Source organism: Epinephelus moara, chromosome 6 (genome assembly GCF_006386435.1).
Source record: "Epinephelus moara isolate mb chromosome 6, YSFRI_EMoa_1.0, whole genome shotgun sequence".
Lineage (NCBI taxonomy): Eukaryota > Metazoa > Chordata > Actinopteri > Perciformes > Serranidae > Epinephelus > Epinephelus moara.
The window spans coordinates 42,134,061-42,156,658 of record NC_065511.1 but is presented as its reverse complement, the minus strand read 5'-3'; the positions used below and the strand labels follow the sequence as shown (position 1 = coordinate 42,156,658).

Sequence of the window (22,598 nt, the reverse complement as noted above, 5' to 3'; positions counted from 1 at the left end):
CTTCAGGGCTCTCCACTGAGGAAAAGCGACGCCAATACAAATCCTTGTTTGCCTTCTCCGTCGGTCACTTTCCTTCTTTGCTAATAGACCTTCAGCCGAACGTCCAGGCTTTTTCTTTGTGGTAGGATCCACTTCTGAACCGTGTCATGGCAGCTTCTCCGCCATGTTGCTTTCTCTTTCTACCCGCGCTCTACCTCTTGCTATGACACTCTCCGCTCTTCCTCCCCCTCCCTTCTTATTGTGAGGAAGCATTTCCTGTGCGCCAGTGCGGGAATGTCGCCGGTTGACACGTAAACTAAAAATGATATATATTGAAAAATACCGCGAGATGTTAGAGGAGCCAATTATATTGAAAAATACCGCGAGATGTTAGAGGAGCCAATTGGCTTAATCAGCATTGTGTCATCTCCTCCAGTAGTGGCTTGGGTGAAACGGACATTTACAGACCTGTAGAAGTTACGCACTATAGCTTTAAGGGGAAGTTCTAAGAAAACTTTTTTTCTTAGAATTAAGTCACTACGAGCAACTCTTACTGCGAGGAAGCTTTGTGAATACGGCCCCAGGATGTTGTCCTTACGCCACTCAGTCAGAATTCAACACGTCTCCTTCCATACAGCAAAATGATGGATGATCACGTAACGCTTTGTCCAACTCGTCATCAAACAGGAAGAGCATTGTCACAGACCCCCGCAGCAAGTGGTTTGAGTGATTCAATCACAGTGTGTCTTGGTGGTCACTTAAACTTGTATTTAATGTTGTCCACTTGTAATGCAGTCTGTGTCAACATCATCATTAAGACTGGACTTTAGTGGTGAAGAAAGAGAAACACTGAGTTGATTTATTTTCAATGCATAACCAGGCAGTTTGGAGAGTTTGTAAAAGAGCTTAAAAAGTGAAGTCCTTTGCAAAAGTGAGATTCATTTATATCCTGGATTCCTGTCCTTTACCATCAGCATCTCTGAGGGTCATTGAATATGAACAACAGAGATAAAATATATTAAATTCTCCTCAGAGATTTTCCAACAGTGACACGTCTGAGAAAGTGAAGCTTATGATGTTTTTTTTCTGAAGGAGGAGCGCACTTAAAAGAGAGAGGTAACAGAGGAGGAACCAAACTCTGCAGATCCTCCAGACCACAACGCTATCTGTGTTTCTAAACGTTTAAAAACATGCAGACACTGACTCAGACTCCCACATGCATTTTCCCTCAGCATCACTTTGATCCAGTGTCTCTGAAGAACCTTTCAGAGTTCCTCAGAATTAAACCACAAGGGCCCGAATGTTTCTGTAGAACAGGATTCCTAAAGCCTGCCAGCACTTCCACCAAATTCTGAATAAAAACCACAGAGACATTTCATCTGCACAGGAACTCTTGTGAGCGCAGCAGGTTTTTTTGCATCCCAATGCTGATGCCATATTGTTTTAACACACGCTGGCTTAAAAAGTTTAAACTGTTTCCAAATGAAACAGCTGAGTCACTCACACTGGGTCCAGAGCTGTTAGATTCAAGTTAGTAGTTTTAGAAAAAAAGAAAAGCTCCATCTGGAAAGCAGAGCGACTCACAGGCTGCCAGATCCAGCGTGTGGGGGTCTGACTTTTTTTTAAAGTCTTAATAGTCTGAGGAAAAACCGCATATCTGTGGAACATTATGCAACCATGCAAACAGCTTTCGCAGAGCACGACCTTGTACCTTTTACTGGTCACAAATATCAGCGTTAATCACACATGGAACTCAGCTTCAGTTTATCTGCACTGTTAATACAGAATAGGTATTTTTTTAAGTTAAGTCTCCTCAGGCAGTTATAGGATGTAAAATTAAACAGAAAGTTACAGCTGTACATTGTTTCCCTCCAGATTTACTGGCAGGAATGTATAATATTGTATTTTAACATTTGTGTCAGAACGTTTTCATATAATTTATTGTTAACAGGATCAAAGAAAACCACATACAGTGATGGAAAACAGAGAGGGCGGATACAGTGAGGCTGTCAGTGGAATAAATCCCAGATTTCCTGCACAGGTCACTGTTCATGTGACCAGAATTTTATGTCAAATGTCTGTAACTCATGAGTTACAGAGTCTCTCATTCACTTCCTGTCATCTCTCTGCTTTCACCTCTAAAGTAAAATAATACGATGCACCAAAAACATGATGATGGTATAGACTCAAACCAACAACATGTTAGTCCATCTCTCAACAGTTTCTGACTCCCTGTCTGCGTCTCTTAACTTCCAGTGAGTCGGTTCCTACTGAAGGTGTAAATCTCTAAAAACACAATCATACAGTTTCATTAGTCATTTGCTAAATCAGCAGCTCACTGTAGTTTATATCAAACAAACAGGAGGAATTTGTGCCTTTGTCAGGGACTATTGTCAGCTGCAGATTCATTCACATTTGATGCTCTAATGCAGAGGTTCTCCTTTTTTTTTCTTTCAATGCACCCCCATTGAAATATTTTTTCAGTCAAGCCCCTGACCCTGTGTGCTCAGCTGAATGAACCACTCTTTGCAGGGCTCTGTGTCGTACCTCGTCAGGATGCTCTCGATGGTGCAGGGGGATTTAGTGGCGTCTAGCGGTGAGGATTGCAGATTGAAACAGCTGAAACTTCTCCTGGTTAGAATTCTGTCCAGTGTTCATTGTTCAGGAGGTTTTGACTGGGAGCTGTGTTATCCACAGAGGTCTCTTCATCTCCATAACAAATGGACCAGGTGATTTAAACCAGTAAAAACACTAAATAAAGCAGTTTCATTTTAATATAAATTGGTGTTTCTCTGATGCTGCTCATCACGGAGGGGCTGCTAACTACAGCGGCTGACGCAAAACTGTAAATGACCCTATCAAGAGCCAGTGTTTGGTTTGTCCGTGCTGGGCCACTGTAGAAACATGGTGGTGAACACGGCGATCTCCATTAACAAGGACCTGCTCCCTATGTAGATATAAATTGCTCATTCCATTAAAACACTGCGGTTCTTATTTTCAGGTGATTATACACTGAAGAAAACATACCCATTACACATAATTCTGTTTCTGAAGATACATCCCTCTAAATCCTCTGCACTGGACCTTTAATAGTATCAGCTCAATAAGATGATGATGTTTGTTAAAAACATAAAGTGTAACTCACTGCGGGCAGCAGAACCTCACATACTGTCGGCCAAACTCAACTGTGCTCGCTACGTTTTCTTTGAACCGCTTTGAATTCTGTATGAAAACTAATCCATCTTCTCGCTGTCACCTCTGGCCGTATCCAGCCCTCTGTGTTTACTGTGTCCTGTTTCATGTCCTGCAGGGGATGACCGAGGCAGAGGAGGACAAGCTGCTGGCGCTCAAAGACTTCATGCTGAAATCCAACAAGGCCAAAGCCAACATGGGCGAGCAGAGTCACCTGGGAGAGGCGGCCCAGACCGGTGTCATCGACCTGGCTCTGCTCGGCATCACGGGCCGCCAGGTTGACCTGGTTAAACCTAAAGCTGAGCCCGAGGACAAGAGAGGTAATATTTACACACACACACACACACACACACACACACACACACGCAATGAAAGAAACTGCTAAATCAATCTAATCCGTAGAACAATCAATAGTAATAATAAATAGTTAATTGCAGTTTGAAGTGAAAACACATTAGTGTTTCTTGCCATCGTGTCTCCACATCTAACCAAGTGAATCACAACATAAACTCTACAAATATACGACAGAAAAGTTTCCAAAATCTGCTTTTAGTTTATTTCTTTTATTTTTTTTAAACAGATTTACTTAATTCAACAAATATTTCAATTAATAACATGTAAAGACGTTCATGAAGGTCAGAGAGAGTCTAACAATCAGTACAAGATTAATCAGCCGAAAGATTAAAAGACATGGAAAGTTAAATCAGGAAATGAGAGGGCAGCTCAGGTCACGCAGCACCTGCTGATCCAGTAACGTCCAGTACAGATGTCCAGCTTATATAACTGGAGTTTGTGCTTCATTCAGATGAGATTTGAATTAGAATAAAGTGTTTTGTTTGTAATTTAATTTAACATTATTTTCTTACTTTCAGCCCTCTGTTCTATATTTTGATTTTACACATTTACTCCAGAGTGAAAACTGCATGTTTTTAAGAAGGATTTTAGTCAGAAATTCTTCTTCTTCTTGACCATCAGGGTCATTAAATGTGTGGACACACAAAAGCTTCAAACTGAGAAAGTAAATATAAAACAGTATATTTATTATTTTAGGGGAAAAAAAGATATTTAAGTTTTGTAAGTCAGTATATTAAGATACTGTGTTTCCCTCAAATTCAATCATCTATGGAGGCCGGTCACAATTAAAACATCTGCTGCCACGTTTTTTTATTTTCTGTTTTTGGAGCTGGACTGTTCATCAGGAGCGCTGTTACAATAAATATATTGTCCAGTTATTTATTGTTCCACACTCTCAGAGTGCAGAGCGTACTCGGGACACAGATGGAGCAGCAGGTGTAGTGAAAGCGAAACTGAACCGTTCAGTGCGGCAGGTCTAAAAGTTTGCTGGCAGACACAAACAGCTGCTCCTCTCATACATCGATCTGATCTGATCGACTGATCAATTATCCATCCGCAACTCAAAACTCCATAAACTGCTGCTAAGGCCAAAGAGGAGAGCTCTGCCTGCGCTGCGTCTCCAGACCTGGAAAAATCGAATTTAAAGAGGGGACACAGACTGATACACTAAGGCGCATAGGCACATAGGCACATACACCCCCCCTGTTATGAAGGTAAATGCGCAGTTAGAAGCAGCCATATTTGTCTCACCTCACTGAACATCAAACGAACCGAGTTCACCTCTGTTTCATGTCAAAATGTTGTTTTTATTTATTTCAGAGTTCATCGCTGCAGCATCTGGTATATTGCCTCATGTGATTCAGTTTGACGTGATGCGCATGCTTGCTGTGAAAGTTAACAAACAGTTCAAGGTCCCATGAAATAGAAAAGACCTCTCCCCATGTTGTTACCTCATGTTCCTGCTTCCTGATCTGCCGTCTTATCGCACGCCGAAATCCTGTCAACAGATACGCTTTCATAAATATTCAATGTTAAAATTCTTCCCTTTTTTATTGGCTCGTTATTTTCTGAGCACTTGTACGTCGAGTCACATGTGACAGATGTTGGGTTGACCCGGTCAGCCTCTTCCTGTTTTTATTCATATTCAGGTTTAAAGATGAAACTCTGATCTCAGAGCTGTTTCATGGGACCTTCAAAGTCTAACATGTTAAACTCCAGAGGCTAATTCTGTTCAACTGACAGTGTAACCAGAGTCCACTGAACTAAAGAGTATGATCTGTATTTGTTTTTAACGCTAACAGTTGCATCCTCGTGGTTTGCATTATTTTCTGAATCCTGTTTCTGATTTCAGTAGTGTGACATTGAAAAAGTTCCCCCGAGAACCCTAATTTAACTGACCTCAGCTGGTTAACCTCCTTTAATTTCTTTCTGTCTTTCATTCTGTCATTCTTTCGTTCTTTCTTTCTTTCTTTCATTTTTTTCTTCCTTTATGTGCCCCCGTGCTGGCGATAGTTTTGGCTGGAGGTATTATGTTTTCAGGATGTCAGTCTGTACAGACTGGCACGGCCTCCGGACGTCTGTTCGTCTCATCTTTGTGAACAGGATATCTCAAGAATGCCTTAAGGGAACGTCTTCAAATTTGGCACTGCTGTCCACTTGGACTCTTGATGAACTAGTTTCTGGTGGTCAAGGATTGAAGTCAGTGTGACCTCATTTGTCTTGTTCTTGTGATCGTGATGTCTCAAGAGGAAATGTCTTTAAATTTGGCACAACTGTCCACATGGACTCAACAATGAACTGATTAGTTTTTGGTGGTCAAGACTTGAAGGTCAAGGTGGCTGTGACCTTGCACTCATTTCATTCTCGTGAAGGCGATATCTCAAGAGCGCCTTGAGGGAGTGTTTTCAAATTTGGCACAACTGTCCACTTGAACTTAACGATGAACTGGTTAGATATTGGTGGTCGTAGGTCAACGGTCAAGTCCATGTGACCTCATTTGTCTCATTCTCATGAACGTGACATCTCAAGGACACTGTGAGGGAATGTCTTCAAATTTGGCACAAATGTCCACTTGGGCTCAACAATGAACTGATTGAATTTTGGTGGTCAAAAGTCAAGGTCAGTGTGACCTTGCATCTGTAAAATCAATAAAATGTAAAAGGGTGAGTCATATAAAAATTCACCCCCTATGGGGATTGACTCACTTTTGAAGCCAGCCTCAAGTGGACATTAGAAGAACTGCAGTAAATTTTCAGTTCAGGAGGTTGTCGTTTGCTATTTTCCCAGCTGAAAACGGCAAGCTGGGAGTGCTAGAGCGCTTTGGAGGGTTAACGTTTTCAGCCACAACGCATTGATTGTGACTGGTTGCTATGATGCAGAATAGCTGCAGAAGTAAAAAATCGGTATCAGGTAGAGTACTTGTCTGAATGAAAGGAAGGCTGAAGCACGTAGGGAGAGAGGATGGATCCACTGGTTTATGTGGTTTCAGTATTCATTTGTTCTCCGTTGTTGTTGTTGTTGTTGTTAAGTACTTTGTCCCACCCCTCCTCCACTATGATTAGGTAAAAAGTCTCAGTGGCGAATGCAGTGTTTTACCCAAAGTTAAGTACTTGTCAACTCTCTGTGACCAGAAAACAGCTGCAGATGTGCAGAATAGTCGCTCTGGGTGTCATCGCACTGCTGGCGTTCATAGCACAGTGTAACTACATGGCGCTATGCCTTGGTGGGCACACAGCCCTACAAGGCAGAGTGCACTCAGTACACTGTAGTTGATTTACTTGATCTAGAAATATAAATATAAATAGATATAGAATAAATAGATTTTTTTTCCATGTCGTTGACCAGTCCATTGGTTGAACAGCAGGTATAATTTCAGTCGATCAAGATGTTCTTTGATAGGTTTCAGCCCCACTAGAGGCTGCAGTGTTCATTAACGACCACATTAAGAAAGTGTTGGACAGAACAAACATCATCCTGATGATTTATGTATTCTTAGAGTCTGAAAGGAATCCTGTCATTAATAGATTAGTTTGATTTAATGTGACCACAACAGATTCAAATCCATGCAATAAGAAATGGCACTTAATAAAGATGGGAGCTGAAATGATAAATCTGTTCATGATTCATTTTCAACAATTTCTCAAAGTCTGTTTAAACATATAACCTGGGTTTGGACAAATTTGAATGTGTCAGCTTGAACTGTGGGAAAATCATCAGGACCCTTTCGTACTGTTGAAGGACAGTGCGGCCTGTGGTGAACATAAACACTGTTGGTCCTGTTAGTGAATGATTTAAAGTTCACTCAAACCCAGTCTGCATTAACGTAATTATCTCCTGTAGTCTGTGTAAATCACCTTTAAAATCCCAGAGTGTGTGTGTCTGAATGAGCAGGTCACAACTGCCTCTGTGTTCCAGATGTTTCTCTGTAAGTCAGCAGAGTAAATTAGTGCCGTCTGCAGCCAAACCATGTGAAAGACAAAAAGCCTCGAGGAAACTCCCCCCCTCTAATCTCCCACATTAATCACTCTCTCTTTGTGTTCACCCAATCAACACAGTCCTCAGCTTCACTCTACACTGCAAAAAATGTTCATCTGAGGAGAGTGCTGAGCCCTGGTATTTTATTATGTGTTAGAACATTATATTAGGGTTATTTTTTTACATTTGTACAGATGTCAGTCCATTAAGGAGTAGAGTGAAGTTATAAATGTGAAGACATCTTGACTCTCTTCATCATGTGACAGAAAACAAAAACATGTCCTTTACAGTCCTCAACACCAGAGCTTCATTCCAGATAATCCTTTTTTGCGGTGTAACTAGAACCAGTCGAGGAAATCTCAACATCTGTCGAGCACGTGGTGGCGTCTTTAACATTTAACCAAACATTTATAGACTTGTTGGTTATTTGTGGCATGAGAAACGTCTAACATCCTGTTTTTATGTACCTGCTTTGTGTTTTTTTGTTTCCTGCAGCGAGGAAGCACACAAAGCAGGACTCCACGATGAATGAGGAGTGGAAGAGCATGTTTGGATCTCAGGAACCGCCCTCCGCCCAGCCCGCCACGGTAACACCATCCCTGTGTGGTTGAGATTTATTAACATTTACAGTGTTCAGGTTTGTCTGGGACTGGTGCTGCACAGCCAGAGGCACATTCACACCTACACTGGTTATAAAACCTAAATGTGTTGAAAGGTCTTTTAGGCACATGGTCAAAGCCATTTTGGTTAGGGCTGTCTCACTAACGAGAGTTTCTGATCTCATAGAGAGAAATATGTAATGTATAAAGGGTAAAAAAATTTAAGAAGGTGCAGTGTGCCTATTCTCAGTAGCTATCCAACTCACATATACACAAAAAATCAGAAAAAAAAGAAATGTAATCTGATTTAAATGAAACCATTTTATCTGTTGAATGTCAGAAAATAGAAAACTACCCATTACGACTTCTTCAGATGTCTTAAAAATGTTTTATCTCACCAACAATCCAGACAGAAAAGATATTCCATTTGTACTTATATAAAATTAAAGGTGTTTTCACACTTGGTCCTTTTCAGCCCTCTAAACAGACTCAGAGCAGTGACTCAGCATTTTATGCGCATATGTGAACTCAGACCGCTCTGAAGTGAACCGAACTCAGACCATCCTGGGAGGTGGCGTTACAGGCAAATGTGGTTTCATCTGTTTTTTCAAGTGTCCCACTGCAACAGCATGTAATCTAGAGTGGTTAGGGTTAGAGAGCAAAGCGAACCTGTAAGGCTTTGTGTTCACAATGCACAGGTTAAGCGAACTGAACACAGACTGCCTCTGGAGGTGGTCTGAGTACGGTTCACTTCAGAGGGGTCTGAGTTGTCTTGGATTGTTCGCATATACTCCAAATGATTAAATGATCATCAGAATAGTTGCAGGTTAATCTTCTGTTAATCCAACTTAATACCTTTTTGGCTCAAGGGACTTATTAAAGAAAAAAATTATTGCTGGAAAAGGTTTCCATAAAACTAGGCTGATTTTGCAGCAAAAAAAGCAAAATATGGTGCCTATAACTACCCAGGGCTGCTCCTTGAAAGTCGGAGATCTGAATCATCAGTCAGAAACGCCTCGATTGACCGAGATTGCTTCAAGTGGAACAGTCTTTTTTAAACTTGTTTTTTGTCCACATTCCTTGAGGGTACACATTAGTCAAAATGGCATTTAATTGTGTTTTCATTTGGCAGTGCGGTAATTATTCCCATATTACACATTTCTCTAAAGCAGGGTTCTCAATCTTTTGTACTTTAAGGTCATCTTCTGATTGTTGAAACAGTTAGGACCACTTTCCCAAATAACTTTAAGAAAAAACAAACACAACATGAAAAAGAAAATAGAAAAAATAAATTGCGCTGTGAAGAAGTGTTTTGCCACGTTGAGCTGTGTTGACCAAAATAAACACTTCCTGTCATTATGAGTCCAGATTTAACGTATTTAGTTGTAGTTCATCACCACATGTTTCGGGGGTTTAACTGGCAGGTTTTCTGCATTGCATTTTCACTGCATCCGAGCCAACGTTTGCGAGCTAATGATGTCAAAACACGTTTGCCTCTACCTGATGTTGTGTGATGATTGGTGAAGTGACATTCACACATAACCGGTCATTGAAATCATGCATTTTAATTTGTCATTTTTTAATTTATGTGAATTATTGAGCACATGTTTAAATAAAAAAAAAGAAAAAAAAGTAGCTTTGTAAATTGCAGGAAAAAAATTGAATGTAACCATTTGGCAGTACCTTTAGAATAGCTAAAGTTCCAACTTAAAGAGCTGCAGACTCCACTTCCTTCTTTCCTTTAATTTCATCTATCTTTACATATTTGGAGGATACTTTTTATTTTAAATGTTAAATGCTGTGTAAAACACTCATTCATCCCTCTCTCTCAGTCAGACTCATTAATGCACAAACAGACAGAAACATAGGAGACATTTAATATGTCCTATTTGATATTTAATGTCGTTACTATGTTGTTTCTATTTAATGTTTTTGTATTGTAGTGCCTGGTTTGACGCAGCAGTCATCAAAGACACATTTCTTCCAAAGGAGACAAATAAAGTAACCTTGACCCGTCAGGATTATTGAACACAGATTGAACTTAAAAAATATGTAAACATGTCACAAAATACATGTGAGGATTGAATTTAAAAGAAGAAAGTGATTAGATCAGACCCTCGTCTCTGATTGGCTCTTTCCTCTCTGATCATAGATGCGATCAATAATGTGATCACTTGATAAATGTCCCTCAGTCTTCACTTTAAGTCTCAGTCCTGGTTTCAGAGGTGATTTGAGGTAAATGACTGCACATCAGTCACATACTGTACTCCCTCTCATTCCTGACATCAGTGAGAAGTTTGGCTCCGTGTCCGCAGCGCCTCGTCTCCTCATTATTAAACAAGCTGTTGGTGAATGTTTGACTCATGTTTGTTGGCTGACAGATGATACATGTGTTTCTTATTTACTGCTGCACTGAGCGTCTTCATCTCACCTTCAGCCACGTCAAACACTGAACTGTAGTATGACTCTGAGCCCAGTTTCCACTCCGAGGCTTCGAATGTGTCAAGATCTGTGTTTTATATGAGATGGAGCGTCGTTACCATTGTTCGCTTTGTTTGTATTTATTTGGCTGCCTTCCTAATTATACTTACTGATGAGCTTTTGTTCCCAGCATACGTGTTAGATATTAAAGAGATTAAGTTCAGCTATTGTTTGAGGTATTGCTGTCGTGTTTTGACAACATGTAAATACAAATATAATTTAGGGTTTTGTTTCTAAACTAAACCTGTAGATTGATCTTTTTTAGTATGAAAGTCTGTTTTGATTTAACAGATAAATAGTCAATAACGGGACATTATTTAAACATATAAACTAGAAAAGCACTCGGAGAGCGCAGACCTCCGCCAAACAGCTTGGATTTCCCGCCATTTTATGATTTTATCCACTTCGCTTCAACTGATCACCACCAAAATTATCATCTATTCCTTGTCCCATTATCAACCTTTCCTGAAAATTTCATCAAAATCCGTTCATAACTTTTTGAGTTATTTTGCAGACAAACAAACAGACAAACGCCGGTGAAAACATAACCTCCTTGGTGGAGGTAATAAGAAACTCGCTTTTCCTATTTTTTTTATTTTTGCCATGTTATTGTTGAGATGGTTTTCAGATTGATGATGATGATGATGATACTTTACTGTCAGATCAAGTCTGATGAGGTTGCAAATGGAGCTGCCGTGATGGAAGAAAATTTTCAAAGACCAAAATTTAAGACAAGGAGCAAGGATAGAACATTTAAAGGGGAACATTACCTAAATCAAAAATTCCAGTATGTTATTTCCACGGCTGAGGAAAGTTCAATTAATATTAGTGAACCTGAGTTGCTCTCTGTGTCAAAACCAGAAACCAGAGAACTAAGTCTCAAACTTGTGATGTCATAGGGCATAAAGTCTGGAGCTGCTCTGAGCAGGAGTCTGATTTTGTAGATTCACAGTATGTTTGTTTTCTTTTTTAAACCCAAATGATTTTTATTCTATTGTAATGTTGTCAGTTCTTAAACAGAAAATGTCTCCATATACTCAGAACATTCCTCTGCGTGCTCTCAGCGTCATCTAGAACATCTGTCACCATTTATTGTCTATGGAGCAGCTCCGTCTTTATACCCTGTGACATCACAGATTTGAGTTTTAGCACTTTAGTGTTTGGATTTGTGTGAGTTGCTCATGTTTACTGATATGTCTGGACTGTCTCCACAGGAATAAGGTGTGAATTTTGACAATGGGTGACGTTCCCCTTTAACATGACATCACAGTCACAGTAGACAATATGTCCAAGATCCTTCAGCATTATTCGATCTGGGATTAAGCTCCATATTTAATTTCAGGATTGGCTGGTGCACAAAACAGTGCATCAGTCACACCTTATTAAGTCTCTTAATTTGACTGCAACAATTACTATTTACTGTTCAGGACATGAGTTTCTCCAGCATTTGATCCACAAAGATTTTCAATTGGTGGAGCAGATTTGACTTTAAAATGGTGGACAAACACTTGCATTATGTAACATGATAATACTGTAGAACAGGCATGTCCAGAGTTCGGCCCCGGGGCCAATCGTGGCCCACTGACCAATGTTAAATGACACGTGGCTTGTTGTTCAAAATACACGTGGCCCACTGCACAGTACTGCATTTTTTCCATTCACCTGACACTGGCAGGACTGTCACACAGTTTGTAGACACGCACCAAGTCGGAACTACACTGGCAGAACTAATGTGTTCTCATAAACAGACGTTACACAAGCAAACACACGGTCACATAGCAGCAGACATTTCCTGCTAGATAGCAGACAGGGCCACCGTAAAGAAGCATAAAGTCAGAAGTGAGGGCCGCCACGTTCAGGAACGATGGAAAGTTGAATACTTTTTCACTAAAAGATGAAACAGCCGCCCCCACTGTAGGACAATCATAATCACAGAAGTTAAAAAGAAAGAAAATTGGCTACTCGTCCTCCAAGATGTAAGGTGGCGATAAAATAAATGATTTGTTTTAATCTTATGCAGACAGAGTCAAAGTGGTCTTTCCAGGACAGCAGGACCAACTGGGAGAACTGGGAAGCTTTGAGTTGAATTTTAAGACGTTTCAAAGTAAAACCTAAAACTAAACTCTGAACTCTGACAGAATCACTGATCTCTGAGGAAATAATCAGACTCGTGCTGATGATGTAAAAACATGACCGAGCTGTCAGTAAAACGACGACCTGATGTGTGTGTGCAGGTCACTGATGGGCCGGCCACTCAGATAAGGAAGAGCACGGCGGCCCCGGCGGTGCCCGTGCTGCAGTCAGTGGCGAGCGGCCCCGCCTACCAACGTCGCATTAACACCTGCAAGGCGGAGCTGCAGCAGCTGGTGCAGCAGAAGAGGGAGCAGTGCAGCGCCGAGCGCATGGCCAAACAGATGATGGAGAGTGCCGAGTGGGAGAGTCGACCTCCTCCACCTGGTAACAAACTCACACTGATATGTGCTACACACACACACACACACACACACACACACACACACACACACACACACACACACACACACAGAGTCACAGGTACACAGTTGGTTTTATCTGATTTTGTCCAGATTCAGTTTTTTAGTTTTAACCAACTTGCAGGTTGAATTATTTACTAAATTTATTTTCCTTGAAATGATCATTTGAAATATTAATGCAGGATTTTATATGTTTACATGTTTAATGTGCTTAACCAGGGACAGGACTATACATGAGCTCAGACACGTCTGAATCCTTTAAAAAATCTAATCAGGTTCAACATTTTCAAGTAACTTAACTCTGATTAACTAAAACTCAAAGTTTCATCGTAGTCGGTCCAGTCGGCGATCATTCCTTCAGCCTTCCTGCGTACAGCACTGTGAGATATATTGCTGAGTTGTTTCTGTGACTTGCCGATCACCTTCCCTGCAGTGTTGACAATCTTAGAGAGCTTGTTTTTGCTCGTATCATGCTGTTATGTTAAATTATAAAATGCTTTCAACAAGGCCTCTGTCTGCTATTTCAAGTTTTCAGCTCACTGATTGCTGATTGGCTTTCTTAAAATGCTTGCTGAGTTTTCATTAAAAGTTAGGATGTTATCAGTAGTTGTGCCCAAGTTCCTAAATTGTTCAAGTTTCTCTGCAGGCTGGTTATTGAGTGTAACAGTGAGATATGACTGGTCCATCTGGTTTTGTTTGTAAAATCCAAAACACAAACTATCCAGCTATCAAAACTGTACCAGTTTGATTTTTTGGCATTTGTTGCTGTTCAGTACCTCTCACATATCACATGACATACCTGACGTACGAGGACTGATTCATTTTAACAGACAAGAAATTTGAAAATCAGAGTTTTTTCCCAAACATGTTTCACGGTTTTAATTTACAGCATTTGAAGTAGTTTTCACACAGGAACTGTTCAAAGAAACCAGTTTTGTCTCATTAAGACTCACAGAGCTGTGAATGTGTGTGTCAGGGTGGCATCCTAAAGGGCTGCTGGTCGCTCATCTTCATGAACACAAAGCAGCTGTGAACCGCATCAGAGTCTCAGACGAGCATTCCATCTTTGCCACGGCGTCCAACGACGGCACCGTCAAAGTCTGGGACAGTCAGAAGATGGAGGGAAAAACCACGACCACCAGGTGAGACTTTAAAACCACCGACAGGAGACAGAGACCACGTCACTGAAACGCTGACGACAAGTCACCAGTCGCACCTGAGTACTGACAGTGATTTAATGCAACGTTTCACACAAACACCGTCATCACATATTTGAGTTGACAGAAGGGTTGTGCTAATAATTTAACACCTGCTTTCTCTTCCTGCTTTTATTTGCAATAATTTATTATTTATTGGGTTTATTATTGTATCAGAAATCCTTCCAGGTCTGTTGCTGATCTACTGGTAACTGATGTGTGTCTTACATTTAGATAAAGAATATAATATAACATCCTAGAACATGATATGATTTAAAACTGCCTGATCTCAGCTCTGACTGCTCACTTCTCCAGAAGACAGCAGCTGATATTTCTTGATTCTGGTGCAGCCAACAAATAATAGAACGGATAACAAGAATCCGAATCAGAAATACTTTATCGATCCCCGGGGTAAAAAGTGATGTCTGGGCTTCCTTTTCAGTGCACTGTTCATTGTTTACAGTCCAATTAGCAACTTCAGATGCCAGAATGGAGTCTGAGTTGAGAGACAGTTAATCTCTATATAAACAGTTATCTGCACGTTTTTTATTAATTTATCTGTTTAATGCGTTTAAGCCAATGCTTTCCCCTGTATTACTCAACCTGATGCAACCAAAGCTGCTCAGACGTGATTGGTCAAAACTGTTGGACTACAAACAGAAACCAAAGTCTTGCCACAGATGACGCATTCATATGCAGATATCTGTTTATAGAAATTAACTTCAGCCCCAGTTTGTTCCCCTAACAAAAGCTCAAACTCTGATTATAAAATATGAATCTGTAGATGAACCATCTCTGAGCTGCAGCTGTATGTTTCAGATGAACCTCATCGATCCAGATCTGTCTTAGTCCAGTGAGTTCACATAAGTGCGAGCCGCCGTCTCCGCAACTCAGAGCTACAACAGATTGATTTTCACGCGTGTGTCTGAGTTTATTCGTGTGTGTGTGTGTGTGTATGTGTGTGTGTGTGTGGATAAATTCAGAGTAATTAACTTGACATTTAGTCTCAAACGACCTCGTATCAGAGTTTCCTCCAGACTCAGACTGAAAGCTGTGAAAACATTTCAGTGTGTCACTTTCCTGGATGTTACCAGCGCTGCTGTGTGCTCCTGCAGGTCTGTGTTGACGTATTCTCGTATCGGCGGCCACGTGAAGACGCTGACCTTCTGTCAGGGGTCACATTACTTGGCGGTGGCTTCAGACAACGGATCCATCCAGCTGCTGGCGGTCGAAGCAAACAAACCACCAAAATCCCCCAAAGTTCAGCCCTTCCAGACCAGGTACCACAAACACATCCACAGGTCACATCTGCACTGATGGAGGACGTGTCTCATCCGTCTCATGTGTCCTTTCTCTCAGGTCTCTGGACCTGCAGGAGGACGGCTGTGCAGTCGACATCCACCATTTTAACTCTGGCGCTCAGTCGGTGCTGGCATACGCAACTGTCAACGGCTCGCTGGTTGGCTGGGACCTTCGCTCCAACTCCAATGCCTGGACGCTCCGCCACGACCTCCGCCTCGGACTCATCACCTCCTTTACGGTCGACATGCACCAGTGCTGGCTCTGCCTAGGTGTGTGTCTCTGTGACTTATATTGCTATCTCTTTGTTTTAAACCATCGTAGTGAGGACATTTTGGCTGTTTGTCACCACTTTAGAGGACTGTTTGAAGACTTGATGTTGAGCTCCAGGTTATAATCAGGTTTAGGTTAGGGTTAGTAACAGTCAAACCACATCTCAGAGATCCAGGTGGTGGTGGTGCAAGGGCACAAGCAAAATTCAGTAAATAACACAAATCTGTTATAAAACATTTAACAGATGCCGGTTAGGCCTCAGGGGTGGCGTAGTACAGGTAGGGTCAGTCATCGAGTTGTGATGGCTAAGTTGAAAACATACCTGTGCTGCCGTGGCGCAGCATGTCATGTGATGCGTGTGAAGTGCCGCCCCTAGCACACACCGGACGCATCGTGCTGCAGCTCGTCAACAGACGACCACACAAAGTTATTACTACTTTTGCTGACAGATCTGTACTTCCTCCACCTCTGCATTAGCTTAAAATCATGTGTGGACACTAATTAAACTTGATCTCTCACCTGAAGAGCTGATCTCCAGAGCTGTGACTCACCAGGAAGTATCTTTTTGGCCATTGTCTTTGTAACGATGGGATTGTGGGTCGTTTAGCTAGAAATATTTCTCGACCTCAACAACAAGTCTCTCCTCATCCATTCATTGTCACACACGAGACAAAGCAACAGCAACAGAGTTCTCTTTACACATCCATGGTGAGGAGAGGAGTCGAACTGCTATAGGAGCAGAGGAAAAGAGCTGCTACAGGAGCTGGTCTGTACAAGCAGAGAGCGAGTGGGGGAAATGCCTTTAATTCTGGGGTCAGCGCGGCCACCGACTCATTGCTCAGATAGCCTGCTAGCCCCACACCTGCTAATGTTTGCTCACCTTTATTCTCTGATAACTTAAAATCCAAACATTCAGGAGTTGTTAGTGGGAGCTGAACCATCAACAGACGTCTCGTCCTCTTCAAAACCAGCCGACCAGGTGATTTAAACCAGTGAAACAAACAAACATATTTATCATATAATATTCAATTTCTGCAGATATGTTCCCCTAAATCCTCCACACTGCACCTGTTAATGTGGTCGCAGCAGAGAAAAGGACGGGAAATTAAAACATGGGCAGTTTTATTTGACAAATTAAAATATCTGGGATTTTGTTTTTACTTTTCTTAGTAAAAAGCTGGTTGTTTTCAGAAGAAACTTCTGGTAAACTGGAAAAATGATCCTCTTGGTCACTGAACATCATGAAACACCTGGAAAAGACCTGCATCTCAAGCGTACAATGTTTTGTCCATTTCAGCTCCTGAACCTCCAAACTTTGTGTTTCCTCCGCAGGCACGAGCAGTGGCACCATGGCCTGCTGGGATATGCGGTTCCAGCTCCCCATCTCAAACCACTCCCATCCTGCCCGGGCACGAATCAGACGCCTGCTGATGCATCCGCTCTACCAATCATCTGTCATCGCCGGTGAGAAGACGAAGCATGAAACTTCTTTCTGTCTGTGAATGTAACATGTTAAATGTCAATCAGTTTATTTAACCTCACTGAGCGATTTGACGTCCAGCTGATGATGAGGAGTGAGGAAGACCATTTGTGACTGATTGTTCAGGTGTGAAAATAACAGACAGTCCAGATCAAAGTGATGTCTCTTCATCTGATTTATAGGTCTGTCTCTCTCTCTGTCTGTCTGCAGCTGTCCAGGGGAATAATGAAGTGTCTATGTGGGACATGGAGACCGGAGATCGTAAATTCACCTTGTGGGCGAGCTCCGCACCTCCGCTGTCTGAGATGCAGGTGTGTGTGTGTGTGTGTGTGTGTGTGTGTGTGTGTGTGTGTGTGTGTGTGTGTGTGTGTGTCTTCCTTGTCAAAACCTAGCACCTACATTACCCACAATGCACCTCTCCGTCTGACAGTTGTGGGTTACAGAGTAGCAACACTGTACAAATGCTTTAGAATCACTGTTTATTTATTTATTTATTGTTTTAGTTATTATTGGAGCCTTGAGTACTTTGATCATGTCCGTCTGTGTAAAGATGGACGCCTGGTCTGCTGCAGATCAGATCTACCTACGGGTACAAATCACCTGAACTTTAACTCCTGAACAGAGGGCTTTCATGTTTATAATTACATGAACATAAATTAAAGTGTTTTACGAGGACGTTTGTTCCCCGTCAGTGTGAACACGTCCAACATGTCAGCAGTAAAAGAGATGGATGTGTTTCAGAGGGAGTTGGTTACAAAGGTTTGTTCTCTCTCTTCTGTTTGAAGGTCGACAGTTCAGATCATTTGGTTCAGACATAAGCCTTTGATCAGATCACATTTCACTGATCGATTATTGTTTAGCACAAAGCTGCTACAATCGATATATATTTTTTTTTAAAAGATATTTTTTGGGGCATTTTTAACTTTATTTGATAGGACAGACAAGTGTGAAAGGGGGGAGAGAGAGAGGGAGTGACATGCAGCAAAGGGCCACAGGCTGGAGTCAAACCCGGGCCACTGCGGCAACAGCCTTGTACATGGAGCGCCTGCTCTACCACTAAGCCACCGACGCCCCGACAATCGATATTTTTTATAATAATGTATAAATGATGTTATGTTGTGTGTCTCTGGTGGAGAATAATTAGCTGAATCTTTGCAGAACTTTATACTGAGTTTCAGCTCATCTTTATCGTTCTGATTCATTCATGACTCTTGTCGTGTCGCCATCAGAATAAAGCTCCAGTAACACCTTCGCCTGGCTCCATTCGTGGATTGCGCGCGCACCTCAACAGAGCACGAAGGCATTTATACTTGGTGCATTCTCCGTTGCAGTATTCGCCGCAAAGACGGGGGGCGGTAGAGAAAAAACACTATAGGAAGTAGTAGAAGCAGGCAAAAAACAGCAGAAGTAGAAGCAAGTGGAAAACAATGTAAACAGTGATGATGGCGGATTGCAGAGGAGGAGGAATGGTTATGTTTATGGGTTTTGACCAGACAAAAGCGTTGCAACAGAAGATGGTCTGTCGGCCCGTTACATGTAGCGAGATATCTGACTGGGGAACACAGCCAGCTTGTGAAGCCAATGCGGGCTGTAGATGAAGAGATGCACTTCAGCTAGTCTTCCCTCAAATTCATCCAGTTTGAACTGAGCGACACTAGCGCAGCTTGCGAAAAGTTTCAAAATCCTGGAGGTGTGCGACCTCGTGAAGTGCCAGCACGCAGCTGTCGCAAGGTGCGTGATTACGGCATTTGTGGCGCGCGAACATCCTGCGCTCGCAACTGCGTGGAGCATAAACTAGGCTTTAGAGCCATAAAACCCATCTAACAGTACAAGTGACAATAAATGGTCTAAACAGACCTTTTTTCAAAGAAAAACATGAGATTATTTATTTTTCATGAATGGTTAACTCATATTAATAAATAAAGTGCTGCTTTAACACGTGTATATCGTCTGTATTGTATCACGCCTCAAAATGTCCTTAATTTCTGAAGTATCTCCAGAAAGCAGTATGTTGAAAACCTCCTGAGATTCTGTGGACATAATCAATACAATGCATTATAAGCTGATTGTTTAATTAGAAAATATAATCAGAACAGTGGTTCACTATTTAAACAAGATTTACTGATTGATTTTCAACAGATATTTTTGAAAACAATCCTGATTAAATGCTTTAAATCTTTCACATAATATTTTGACATGTATAAGTAATTTAGTTTAAACAGTTTAAACACAAATTATGAACTTTAACAATATAATAAACTGACTGAAATGTGCCTTGCGCTTCCTCTTTGCCTCATGCTCATCCATGCTTGTTAAAAAGGGGGCGTGGCTCTACTGCAGTCCACTTTAGATGATGTTGAACACTGTGATTGGTTTATGGACATCCCAACAAATAAGTCCGTGCATTTGGGTGAAAAATCACGTCCATTTAGCACCGTCCCCATTTTTATTTTAGTTCTGTACAACTGTGAGTAGCTCCTCCATTTAGTGTCTGTTGGCAGTGTGTTCAAAAATGACCATTGTTTAGATTTCATTGCTGCCTACGTCACCTCCAGTGGAAGGTGAACGGTCCCTGTGCACAGTTATTACGTCCACAGTCTCACTAGCTGCTTGTTAGCATGTTTGCTAGTCACGTTAGCAGAATTCAACACGTCTCCTTGTTTCTTGCTCCTTGCATTAGGACACAATAGTGTTTACACTATAAAAGATATGTGGTCAAACGTCCCAGACTGCTCAGCAAGTGGTTTGAGTGATGGGGTCATGATGTGTCTTGGTGGTCGTCTACACTTGTATTCAGTGCTGTCCAATTTTGATTGCATCAGCCAAGACACACGTTGATACTGAGTGTAAACAGGGTCATAGCTGAGCATTGAGCAGCTGAAGAGACAGATGTTTCCCTGAGCAGCTGGTGGAGAACAAAAACAGAGATAACAGAGAGGATGACATTCATCAGGTGGCTCAGACACAGCTCTGCTGAGTCAGTGTTGTGTTCACACTAATGTTTGTGTGTGTGTGTGTGTGTGTGTGTGTGTGTGTGTGTGGTGTGTTGCAGCCGTCTCCTCACAGTGTTCACGGGATCTACTGCAGTCCTGCTGATGGGAACCCGCTGCTGCTGACGGCTGGATCTGACATGAGGATCAGGTCTGAACCACAATAACACAAACCCTCCACACAACCTCCGTCTAACACACAACCACAGTTCACACTGTATAAAGTCTGAAGGGACTAAATTATCAATGAAATATAAAAACTTTAACACAAATATCAGTAAAACGTTTCTCAACTGGAAAAATTTAACAGTCAGAAAAATCTCCTTTAGATTTGTAGTTTTTGCGAACATCAGACGGCTTCATTTTTTACAGTGTGTTCACGTGTTAACGGATCCTGCTCCCTGCAGCCACCTGCTTATGTACGTTTTCATTTAAACACCTGAGTGCAAACCCAGGAAATTCAAAAGTCACAATATATATTTGATGTCAAACAGTTTCCTGTGTGAGGTGTGGAGGAGCTTTGTGGATAAAAGCAGAAACCGGAGTGAATAAATGACGATGAAGCATGAAGAGCTGAAAACATCAGATGTGTGCAGAGCGATGAGGTCACATTAATACATGACACTAAACATGAAACAGAAAGGTCATTTCCCATCATGTTTATCACATTTTCTTTTGTCAATTTTCTGGAAATTAATTCAAAACTTTGCGCTACGTTTGCATGGAAACTTGTCTCAACTGTTTTTTAGTGATTTTTGGTTTTATTTTTTTCCAGACAACTGATGGTGATTAAACCTGCTAAATATTTCAGTCTTTTATTTTAGAATTTAAGAGATGCTCTTCGGTCCAGTAGGAGCATGTCAAACAGGAACCAGCGCCACAGTCCTCCTGGTTCATGAACCTGAGTGTTGCACACGATGTAGAAACAAGTAAACAGACGCTAAATTAGTTTGAAATGGTGTGAAGAGATTCTTTGAGGTTCAGCAGCATCTGTGATCTGCGTGTGACAGACGACACAAACACACAGCTGCTCCCGAAAACAGCCGCTGTGATTTAAAGCACATTTAGAGCACCCTGAGGCTCACTGACACACAGACTGACTTCCTCCCACACACATCTGCTGCTCAGAGAAATTCAGAGGAATTCTCCTTCAGACGGGTGAATGAATCCAAATGAGAGTGAATCAGAAGGCTGGAGGCTGAAACATGAATTATTACAAAACATCTGACTGTGATCAGCTGACTGAGTTTATTATGACTCTCAGTGAACACTAGAACTTCAATCAATCAATCAATTTTATTTAAAAAGCCCAATATCACAAATCACAATTTGCCTCACAGGGCTTTACAGCATACAACATCCCTCTGTCCTTATGACCCTCGCAGCGGAGAAGGAAAAACTCCCCCAAAAAAACCCTTTAACGGGAAAAAAAAAATGGTAGCTTACAACAACATTAATGAAAGTAATAAGCAGGAGGCATCTGGCAGGACCACGGCAGCAGCACAACCACACACATCACACTAGTGTTGTCACAATACCAAAATCTTTGTTTCGGTACCGATACCAATATGAATTTCGATACTCTTCGGTACTTTTCCTAAGGAAAAGTCCTTTTGGATACAAACCTTTAGAACAATAAATAGTAGGGGTGTAACGGTACCAAAAACATCATGGTTCGGACGTCACGGTTTGGTAACTCAAATGTTCCACCAAGCTTGTGTTGTCTCGTGTTGTCTCCCTTTGCGAGGCAGACTTTCTCTTGTCTTTTTTCACATGCGCCAGCTGCGAATACACACCACTTGTGCAATCTGTGCTCCAATAGGAACAAGAAAGGTGTTTGTGTGCATAAATGAATTAAATAAGTTAACTAAATTAATGAATTGAATCAATTTCAAAGTACCGGTATTTTCCAAATGCAGTATAGTACCGTTTGGAATACTCTAGTACCGCGGTACTATTTTAGTACCGGTATACCGTGCAACACTACGTCACACTATCCAGGCACCGCAGCGATATGAGTTAATCTGAGAGACAGTGGAGCACAAAGGCTCCGGAGAAGAAACTGAGTTAGTGACATCCAGAATGGCCGAGTTAGCAAGATGCAGTAATAGAATGAGAGAGAGAGAGAGAGAGAGAGAGAGAGAGAGAGAGAGAGAGATGTATTATAGGGGGGTCCTCCGGCAGACTAGGCCTAAGTCAGCCTAACTATACAGGGCAAGCCTGAGCCAGCCCTAACTATAAGCTTTATCAAAGAGGAAAGTCTTAAGTCTAGTCTTAAATGTGGAGAC

At 41.6% G+C, this 22,598-nt stretch overlaps 1 protein-coding gene across 1 annotated transcript in view; it reads left to right on the top strand.

Moving 5' to 3' along the window:
• Positions 1-22,598, top strand: part of pik3r4 (phosphoinositide-3-kinase, regulatory subunit 4) — a 41,240-nt gene that overhangs the window by 15,316 nt on the left and 3,326 nt on the right. The window contains exons 11-19 of the mRNA XM_050046318.1: positions 3,290-3,491; positions 7,996-8,087; positions 12,815-13,037; positions 14,049-14,214; positions 15,384-15,548; positions 15,628-15,839; positions 17,173-17,304; positions 17,531-17,631; positions 20,373-20,461. Of these exons, the coding sequence (XP_049902275.1) occupies positions 3,290-3,491; positions 7,996-8,087; positions 12,815-13,037; positions 14,049-14,214; positions 15,384-15,548; positions 15,628-15,839; positions 17,173-17,304; positions 17,531-17,631; positions 20,373-20,461 (1,382 nt within the window). The remainder of the gene's footprint in view (positions 1-3,289; positions 3,492-7,995; positions 8,088-12,814; positions 13,038-14,048; positions 14,215-15,383; positions 15,549-15,627; positions 15,840-17,172; positions 17,305-17,530; positions 17,632-20,372; positions 20,462-22,598) is intronic.